The sequence below is a fragment of the Acanthaster planci genome, linkage group LG11 (genome assembly GCF_054643075.1).
Source record: "Acanthaster planci isolate LZ-2023a linkage group LG11, COTS_SCS, whole genome shotgun sequence".
NCBI classification, from domain to species: domain Eukaryota; kingdom Metazoa; phylum Echinodermata; class Asteroidea; order Valvatida; family Acanthasteridae; genus Acanthaster; species Acanthaster planci.
Window position 1 is genome coordinate 6,456,092 of NC_141787.1, and position 10,756 is coordinate 6,466,847.

The following is a 10,756-nucleotide window of genomic DNA, read 5'->3' on the forward strand; positions in this document are numbered from 1 at the left end:
TCTCGATGCCTGTTGACTTGTTTCTTAAATATTGCGGTAAGTCAACAGGATCAGGAATAAATTACCGAGTAAACTTGCTGGACAAGACCTGCAGTACACATACGCGGTCGTGAACGTACGAACCTGGTATTTTTAGGTCCGGGCAGCGCTCAGCGTCAGCCAGTGCGCCGAAAAATGACGCAGGGCGCGTCTTCAGTCGGTGCGGCAGAGTGACAGAGGTCGAGAAGCTCAAAGCCCCCCCCCCGCCAAAAAAGAGAGTGGTTGTGTTTTTCAACGAACTGACACAGCTTTTTGTTGTTTTTGATTATATTTAGTACTATATGCAGATCATGGAAATTAGGGAGTAGGCAGAAAGGCCTAAAATACAATTTGCCGTTTCTTGGCGGATACAATTGAACTGTTGTCTAAGAGCAGACGACTCGATCTTTGAGGAGAATGGCGCCACCATGCGACATATGACTAAATGGTACACGGCATTTGTATGCTGGCTGCAGCGCTATGCTGTCAGTGGCGCGAGTACCAGCCGATAGTGCTTAGCAACATAAAATGGCGTCGTGTGGCCGACTGGACTGGGAAATGGGACGCTCACATCTGAACAAGGTAACAAAAAAGTTTTCAAATCAAACCAAGTGGTCTTCCTGCCCGTCGTTTACTACATCTACGTTACATCTTCTTGGCCCAGCTTGTCACGGGACCGGCCCTGCACCTCATGTAGGCTGTGAGCCGGTCGGCGGTTTGAAGCTTATGAAGTGGGGCCTACTGGCCTAGTTTACTTATTCCTCATGGGGAAGTCATCAGAATAATATAATAATCCTCGTCGACTCCTTGCAAGTTGCAACTTGGGGCATAGGGATTTTCGGCATCAAACAAGCCTTGAAATGTAGGTGGCACAGTTTTTTTTGTTTTTTCCCTGTTGCCCTCCATTGCTCAGGGATGTTCATCCTGAGTGTCAACTGCCTTGGTTAGACCTATTCGAATATCAAACGATTAGCCTAGGCCTACTTCACTTGTTCAACAATGTTGAACATCAAACAAGGAACTAGCCTAGGCTCCTAACTTCACATTGGTGCATGGCCGTCGTCATATTGACCAAGGCATACACTGTAGGCCCTAAATTAACAGGTTAGGCTTAACTTACACTCACATGTAGGCTGACTGCGAGTCTACTTGGCATTTCACATCAAAATAAAACAAAGGGATGATGTTGGCCTGGACCCAGTATGGGGGCGCATGCCAGGGGGCAAACCCTGTCAGAAAGTGTCATTAGGCCTATTAGCATTGTCAACCTGAACTGGTCTAAAGGTTAGGCACAACTTTATGTTGTGTACATGTAATTGTATCCTTGGCTGGCTTTGGCCCATGCTTTAATTTTTTCCTTGACAGTAGGGCCAGGGAAAAATAAGTGATGTCTGGCATGAATAGGTCTGTATTTAACCTCAGTGGTGCTTAAATGTACTACTATCATTTCTTGGGCTGAAAACCATGGAGGCTGAACGTTGATAAGCATGAGTGTCTTCATCATTGGATTTTCCATACAGGTATGCAAAAAGGAAGGTAGTGATATGATGTACCATCATATCAGTAAACAAGCTTTGATGCACTAATATACATGTAGTTGTGAGGAAATCATAAAACCTCATTTTGGTTTAGCCAGGGTCGTAAGATGCCTTTACTGCATGTATAATTGTGACATTAATCATGTTACCTTGGTCGATCTGTGAGTGTTGTTCCATTGTAATGGAGACATGATCCAACCTGTTATGCAGTACTACTTGTAGGTTTACTAGTACTGCAGATATCCAGATAGATAGATTCCTTCTGAATCTTCTAACTTCTAGAAGTCAGTCGCTTCAATGCTAAACATTGTTCATTCCTTTCATTTGATAGAAGATGATTGGTTGTGGTTCCTGGATGGATTGTCTTGATGTGACAATCAGATACAACTGATGATGTGCAATGGCAGATGAACAAGTGGGTATTTCAGAGCAAGATGGGCTGATGGGTCAGCCCGCTGAGGCTTCCAGTGGAAGTGCGATGGATGCTGTAAATAATAATGTGCAGTTAGATACAGAGGAGGAGGGGACAGAGGCTGATGGTGCTGGGGTGGCCGTGATCCAGGCTGAAGAGAAAGCTATGGATGGAGGAGAAAATGCCACAGCATCTAGACAAGAGGATTTGGCATGTGCCACTGAAGACATTCCGACACCAGAAGCAGAACAATCAGGTACGCGCAGCCTTATGATTGGGAATAGTTTAGACTGATGAAGGGGTGGCTGAGAGCTGAACTGGGCTTGTAGAAATAATTATTTTGAAAAAATATGTTATGTCACGTTGCAAAATATCACTTCACTTTACATGTTGAATGTGTTTGCACTGTTCACGTCATACATGTATTTTGAGCATTTTTGTAAGCAGGATGTTTCCATCTTTATCTCAGATGTGCCAGAAATCCTATCATTCATGTGTTTTATGTTTTCATTCTTTGATCTTTGTATGTAAAAGTAAAAAATTCAGAAAAATTAATAAATGTTAAAATTTATTTTCAAATTTATGACAGGAGAGACTCCAAGAGCACATCCTTTGAGTGAAGTTGCCAACAGTGACGACTCTAATGATATTACCTCAGACCAGGAGAAAAGTGACACTCGGCAAGATTTGGACGGAAATAATTACAAGAGCCAGAGCCAGAATTCCAGTCCATCCAATGAGGATGCAAATACCAGCCCACTTGATCAGGATACCAATGCAAGCCCAAGTGCTCAGCATGGCGAAGATGGGTCACTCAACCAGGTGCCAGAGAGTGCCTCACTGAAACAGGATTCCAACATTGAGCCATCACTCCAGGAATCAGGTCCACCTGGTCAACAGGACTTGAGTGACCTGCACGTGTCTGATCCTGACAGTGTGGAGGAGATTCCAGAGGACAGTGAGGCCAAGAACGTACAGATAAGCTCTGGAGAGGGTGATGCCAAACAGTCACAGCTTCAGGAACAAGATCAAGTTGCAGAGGATGCCACAGAAGTGCCCGAGGCGGGAGCAGAGATGAGCCTAGATAGTGACGAGTTACGAGAGGGTAAGACCCTGGATTATGAGATAACTGAAGAGGCTTCAAATGGGCTTAGTGGTGCCAGTGCCAATCGAGACGAAGAGGCCAAAGTTGCAGTGGGAGATACCCATGATGAGGCTCCCTCCTCTCAACAACCTCCTGTCCAAAAGGGAGCTACAGAGGACAATGCGGAAATTGCCGCCGATAATCCCAGTGCAGCATCCTCTTCTCCCCAGTCTCCTGTAGTCTCGGCAGGAGATGACCCACCAGATCCCGTTCATCAGGAGAACAATAACAATGAATTAAGTGGCAGCAAGTCATTTGTTAATGAATCAGTACGTATTCCCACCGCTGAAGGTGACATGGAGGAAACAGGGTCCAATAGAGGATCACAGGAGGATCCAGCAATGTACAAAATGAGATCCTCACTTCCAGCGGATGCATATGGAGGTAAGCAAATCGTGCTTCTTCCATAACCATGTATTTCATAATTCATTCCAAAATCCAGTACAAAGGTGTCATTGAATCTGTTATCTAGAGAAAAGGTCCAGGCTGAAACTCCATTGGAAATTTGTATATGGAGACATGCTTATAATAGATGCACTGCAGCTCTGAAAGCCCATTTCAGCCCAGATAAATTCAGATCCCATCCTCACTGAACATAATTAGGCAAATGGGTCTCAACTTTTAAGAAACTGTCCTTTTATTGGACAGAGAGGGACTGTGGACTATTCTTAGTTGAAATGACCAGTTTAACACGTACATGTATCCTACTTGCTTGAAAAATTATTTTTACTTGTATCTCCAATACCCAAAGAATGCTCAAAGGAAGGTTGTATTCTGAATTAATTTTTTTAAAATATTGCCATACAATTACAACCCATTACATTTGTTTAATTACGGGTTTTGCCCTGACTGGCATACAGTGTATATTCCTAAACACTGTATACTCGGTCCTTGTCCGAGAGCTTGCAAAAAAATTCACCAGTTTACTCAGGTGGGACTCAATCCCACAACCTCCTGCTTACCAGTGCAGACATTACAACCACTCAACCTTCGAGCTTACCGGGGTCGGCTGGCCGGTCCGAGTCAGATGTAGCAGTGGATGCTGCAAATTATTTCAAAATGTACTTTGTGCCGTGGAGATGTTTATTTTAATTATGTGTTTTGCCCGTACCCAACGTATACATGTATTCCTAAATGCTGTATACTCAGTGCATGTCCAAGAGCTTGTGAAAAAATTCACTAGCTTTCTCGGGTGGGACTCAAACCCACAACCTCTTGCTTGTTAGTGCAGACGTCTTAACCACTTGACCACCAAGCTTGCTGGGGTTCACAAGCTGTTGGACAAGCACTGAGTATACAAGTACATGTACATGTACAGTGTTTAGGATAAGGAAAGGGCAATGCCAATAATTAAAATTGACATCTCCCCGACGCAAAGTGCATCATGAAATAGTTTGCGGCACCCGCTGCTACATCTGACTTGGACCGGCCAGCTGACCCTGTCAAGCTCAGTGGTCGATTGGTTGTGACGTCTGCACCAGTAAGCAGGAGGTCGTGGGTTCGAATCCCACCTGAGTAAGCTTGTAAAAATGTTTTTCCAATTTTTTTTTCGGACAAACACTGAGTATATGGTGTTTAGGAATGTACATGTATGTCGGGTAAGGGCAATACCTGTAATTAAAATTCACATCTCCCTGATGCAGAGTACATCTTGAAACTATTACATTTGTTTTCCCAACATATGATTGGGTTTCATTGCATGCATGTATCATACAAGTACTTGAGGTACATGTAATCTTCTGGAATTCAAGTCGTCAGAAGGCTGTGAAAGGAGTTGGCAATTAACACTCACAGTTTTTAGTACATGTTTAATGGCGGAATTATTGTTTAAATAATTATTGTTTTGCTGTGTGTAGATTCCAAGGGTAACCGTTTGCCAGCACTGATCCATCCAGACCCTCGGTTGGCCCACTCGCTGCCCGCGTCCATGGAGCGCGGCAACATCCCGAATAGATATCAATACAGCAGACGAGCCCCTCAGGCGTACCATGGCCACATACCCCGCATCCCCTCGGCCAGTGGCTCCACCAAGGCTGAGGTGCGGGAGGGAGACGTACGGCGAGCCCTGAATTCGGCCAAGTTGCCCCCTTCCGTCATGAAGATGTCCACAGTGATGGTGTCGGCAAGGTGAGGGTTGACATGGTTGATCCCTTCATCTGTTCTGATTTTTGTCAGTGTTTCTGCTGTTAGGTGCAAGTAAGGTTTATCCTAACAGGCCCTGACAAGTCTCTGAATTTGTTGATGTCTTTCTTTTGGGTATGCTAGTGAGAATAATCCAGGAAAGTATCTCGCAACAAAACCAATACTGCAAATATCTCTTTGTGATATACAGTATGTACATGTAGGTGTACACCTACATCATTTTGCAATTGATGTGAAGATTTGACTTCAAACTAGCACCTCGCAATCCAGGTATAAACTGTAGAATGCTAGGCAGCTTGCTCAACTCATCAAATATAACACAAAAACTTCTCCAGCTCTTTCATGTCCGGCATGGCATTGTTCAGTTATAGAGACTTTCAACGAGCTACGTGTAGATGCATGTTCATCCATTAGTCGTTATTTGGGTGATTACAGCAAGTGTAATCTACCGTATCTAGCATTATGACCCAAGGTCAGACCGTAAACATTGCGACCTCCCCCACACTATAAGGGGGTGGTATTCTGCAATGCCATCAGACTTTGAATGAATTAAATCCTCTGTAATGTAACAAAAGTTTGTTTCTGCATTATTCCCTTCACAGAAAGCGGGCTGTATTGAATAGAAATGCCAGTGTATTTTATGAGGAAATGCAGCACCGTAAAGTGATCTGTAAGTACCACATTGGCAATTATACTATTGTAGGCCTGCCCAAATTAAGCACATTTATTGGCCTTTTTAACAAATAAGATTGTTAGACCAATTTCAATTAAAACAATCCAGAACTGAAGATTGTAGTTGAATCCTCAAAGTAACATGTAACTTTGAGGATTCAACTTTCGTGACGTTATCAAGGATCAAGTTACATGTACATACTTGTAACTTGATCCTTGATAACTTCATGAAATTGTTGCAATCAGGAATCCTGACTTAATTCTGTAATTTATACCCCACATTAATAGCGCTACATGTATTTAGAACAGGCTACATGTCCGATGTTATATATTTTACATGTACCCCAGCTTCTCATTTAAATGCATCAGTGTCACCATAGTATATTCATTTGGCTTTTCTACAATTTTAGTAGCAATCTACAAACAACACATATTCCAGAAACGTTAAGACTTATGATTTCCTCCCATAATTGGTCACAGCTGGTGTATGTAATATGTGTGATGTACTTTCATCAGCTCTTGACCAGGCTATTAACAGTCGTCCTCCAATGCCCTTTGACCTTGATGGCCCCGGACCATGGAGTTACTCCCCACGGAACAAGCCCCTGAATGAGGATAATTCACCTGAGTACACATTTGGTCACAGGCTGAACGAAAAGAGTGAGTCTGAGCCCGACTTGCCTGCACCGTCACATGGATGAACTAGAAATTTTGTTGAAGGATCAATTGAAGAAAGCAATAAGATCGTGTTTACTTCCATAAAGTTGTTTTGAAGGGTAGATTTTATGTCCAGTTTGGAGAATGGTTTCAGTAATAAAAGTGTTGTGAATTATTTTGGTCATTTCAAACTGAAAGAGGAAGGTTGGTTTTAAAATTCAAGGCATGGGAAAGGTGGTTGTTTTATACAAGCAGGTGGACTACAGCTTCAGCCCTGAAGTCTCTTTTTGAAAAAAATAGTATGTTTGCAGAGATTTCAGACTCATTCTGAGAAGAGTGGCCTGCTTGCATAAACTCTTAGACATATTCAGCACCAGTTTTGCCATATCTGTAACAGTTAGCATCATTTGCCCTATTTTGCTTCATAGATGGCGGAGGGCGGACTGCATATGCCAAGACTTGGTTCAACAGCAATAATGGGTTCACCCAAAAAGTAAACTTTGAGAGAAGGGTGAGTCAATGTTGACAATATGCTTTGTACACAGTGCAATTGACAGTTGTTCCAGTACCATGGTTTGTGACAGTGAAACAACAAGTACGAAGAAAATTTAAATTGCGAGAAAAAAATACCTTGAAAAGTTCTATATTTACATATTTTTAGGAGTTTGTTCCTTGTATTTGGTGTTTAATTTAAAATGCAAAATATGCATCTTTCATACTATTCAAGTTTCCTCTCCTCATGTTACATACATTGTTTAAAAGTCAAGCTTTTGAAAAGAGAACCAAACCATACAGTGAAACATTCACTGTTGTCGCTTTTCTCCAGTTGATGAATTGCAGCTTTGATGAATAGAAGTGAAAATGATATCTTCCACATTACTCAGTGTTAAGTTGATCATTACAGATTTGATTTTCTTTTGGTGATTATATTGAAGTGGCCCTCACCAGCACACTACAACAGCACCCGTCCGTTGATGGGCCGCCACAACCCAACCCTAGTAGACCATCCTTCCTTCACCATTGGTGTCCGAAGTAAATTCAACATCAGTAAAAGAGGTGATTCTCTTATTTGTACTTGACGTTTCAAGTTGACTTTTTTTCAGCATGCACACAGTGTTTTCCTTGTAGCTTGGAATCTCCTGGTGCTGTTTTGTATTGACATCCCTTTTGTAGGCACTTTTGAGTTAGGCCAGTCACAGTTTTCTTAATACCCTTACAAGTCCATCACCAGTTATCCAGTCACCAGGCAATTAAGCTGCAAGCTATTTAACCGAACTACAATAAAGGTATTCCTTGCTATTTATGACTGGTCTTGTGAGATGACTTGTAATGGACTCTACCACTACTCTGAAAGTGCACCTATTGAAGTATTCTTTTTGGCTCCTCATAATAATTATACTTATCCATGTGATCTTGGATGATACTCAGTATTTCAAAAGTTTTCAAAACAATGGGTGGATCTTCTGACGATATTTGGTGCACTGAACTCAACTTATTACAAACTGTTCACAATGCACCAGGCTCAGAGAATGAACCAGCACCGAATGAATACAATCGTTCCAAGTCGGATGCCGCCATCTTACGGACAGCACCAAAATACACCATCAGCCACAGACACCAAGGCACAAAGCTCTGGAGTGGAAGTGGTAAGTTACGCATTGTTTAAAGATATGTTCTGTGTGGAAAAATTTATCATGGGAGATTAAACCTGAGCCCTAAGGCACTTAACGGGCAATTTTCCACTAAGGTCAAACTAGTGGCACATTGGTACTGATTTGCAACAATCAAAAAGTCATAAACAACGTAACAGTATTAGGGTTCACGTTAATCTCAATCCTGCAAAATCCTCCAAAACTTCTTGGGTACAGTTAACGTTATGCCTCTGTTAACCACAGAATTCTGTACTTAGAACAGGATGTTTTTTCTCTATCCATCTTGAGCAGAAGCACCTCCTCACTAGTTGAAAAGAGCCACATTGGTCGGGAATGCTAATTTTGTTGGTAGTGATGTGACTATAATGTGTGCATTTCCTAGTCTTTCGTAGACCAGCAAAGTTCAGTTCTGACCAAAGGAGCCTCCATTCCCAAGAAAATTGCACCCTCTCTCGGTCCAGCTCGGGCCTCATAAGCATCTGTATGCACAGAAGTTGTAGTTTATGATGAAGTGATGTATGCACATGTACATGTATCAGCAGAAATTAGCTCCTACGATATCCTACAGAGTGCTGTTACCATGACTGCAGAATTTTCTGCTATAAGCAGGGATTCTTCGTTTACAGTAAGCAGGGCTACCTAAGTGGTCCCTGGTCAATTTTGAAGAGTACGGTATATACCTGAAGCCATTTTCAAAAGTTTTTTTTTTTCCTTTGTAGAATTGACTCCAGGCCCTGGTGCATACAATCCACGCTGGGGATTTTCTTCCGGCTCTGTCCACCACCCCTCGTTCACGATCCAGGGAGTGCGACGGACAAAGAGCCACGAGCTCGGACCACACTCAACCTTCTGAGATTCCAGCAGAGAGTGTGAATACAGTCGGAAACCCCAGGGTTTTGATTAAAATGTGCAAGCCCATATGACTTGTGTGCTTCCTACATTTGTATGCACCTTTAAGCAGAGATTACAGCAAGTGTTCTGTCATGAAAAGTACACCTGTAAAGAAGTAGTTGTGTTCACAGCTTCTTTGCTTGATGGATGAAATAATTTCAGAGGGTAAATTACTTTGTACTTTGCTTGATGGATGGAATAATTTCAGAGGGTAAATAACTTTGTACTTTTCGATCCCCATGAATACAGTGATCTAGGGCTCCTTGAGATCAAGGATTGCTCATTGTAATCCATAGCTTGAGTGTGCCAGTACTTTGCCAATATCTTTGAACTAAATTACTTCGCTGGGGTAAAAAGATGAGGAATTTCACTCTCTGCTTTCCATGGTTGGGGGTGACTTCTAAAAGCAACTTTGCAAATAACAAATTGTTTGTTGTAAATTCTGCCTTTTTTGGCTAGAGTGGAAGAAAATTCTGTATCATAAATATAGCTGCTTCATGTGCACGTTTTAGTATATGCTTGCATATGAAGTACTTACTTTGCTGTGGAATGTTTTTTGTCAACTGGGCTGAGAAACCATGCTAAGTCGGTAAGCAATATCTCAAAAGAAAATCAGAAATATCCTGTTTCATTTGAGTACTCCATTCAAGCGTGTTCCGAGAAGGCTGCTCTTCTGTAACTTAGGCATAGATGGAGACTTTTCCACCAGGAAACACCAAATGCTCTTGGGCTGTGTTCTCAGTGAGGAAATTTGCACTGAATGCCCCCAAAAAATTATTTTAATAAATATTCGTAGTACATGTTCATTTACTCTCAGCTGCCATAAGCTGTGGTGTTATTCACATTTTACGGGTTTCATGAATTCAGTGTATATTTTCCTATCTATTTTTATACATATTTGTACAAACACCTTGTGGATCTGTTTTTAAAATTTAAAATCAGTAAATAGAAATTTTACTTCCACGCACGAGAAATAACATTTTACTCCCTTTAGCCGAGATTATGCATTGAAACACAGATTTATGTAATAGGAACCATAAGCAGTAGTTCTATTGATCTTGAGGATACAAAATCCTCTACACATATTCAAGTGCTTAAAAACAATTTCAGCAGAAGAGTTGTGTCATGCAACCGTCAGTGATGGTCAAAACACTGTTCCAGGTGTAATGTTCAGAAAAACAAAACAAAAAAAATTCTTATGTTATTAAGAGGCTTCCTCAGTGTGTGTACAGCGATCTTTGGGCGAGACTGATTTCTAATGCTGTATTTAAAATTACATGTACACATCACTATAACAGGGCGCGAGTGGTTCCACAGTAGCATTTGTATAATTGAATGTGTCGTACTAGTTACAGAAAACTGGGGGCTATTTTCTCAGTGTCTTTACCCATGGTAGTACACCCAAATTACCCGGTATTGTTGGCTGAACTTGCAGTATAAAATGACTTTGCATACATTAAATTTAGCAAATCTACTTATATCTTCAGTCTGTATAGAGGCTCTTTATTTTAGTTGCACTGGATTTGACTGAAAAGCATCAGACTATTTTTAAGTGCTGAAATTCATGCACTTGTCTGAGAATTTGTAGAGCGAACAAATAAATAGAACACTCTATGTAAATTCACTATGT

General features: G+C 41.6%; 1 protein-coding gene across 2 annotated transcripts; it reads left to right on the forward strand.

The window, feature by feature from the left end:
- Positions 1 to 496: 496 nt before the first annotated feature.
- Positions 497 to 10,746, forward strand: LOC110988126 (uncharacterized). Of its 2 annotated transcripts, none has more exons than XM_022251384.2 (10): positions 497 to 600; positions 1,888 to 2,224; positions 2,558 to 3,496; positions 4,969 to 5,239; positions 5,857 to 5,924; positions 6,443 to 6,586; positions 7,012 to 7,094; positions 7,519 to 7,639; positions 8,104 to 8,229; positions 8,955 to 10,746. In XM_022251384.2, exons 2-10 carry the CDS (start codon positions 1,957 to 1,959, stop codon positions 9,086 to 9,088), a joined length of 2,154 nt encoding a protein of 717 aa, XP_022107076.2. In that variant the 5' UTR covers positions 497 to 600; positions 1,888 to 1,956; the 3' UTR covers positions 9,089 to 10,746. The 2 variants fall into 2 exon arrangements, with proteins under 2 accessions (XP_022107076.2, XP_086999109.1); XM_087142983.1 differs by lacking the exon at positions 497 to 600 and adding an exon at positions 714 to 880.
- Positions 10,747 to 10,756: the final 10 nt, after the last annotated feature.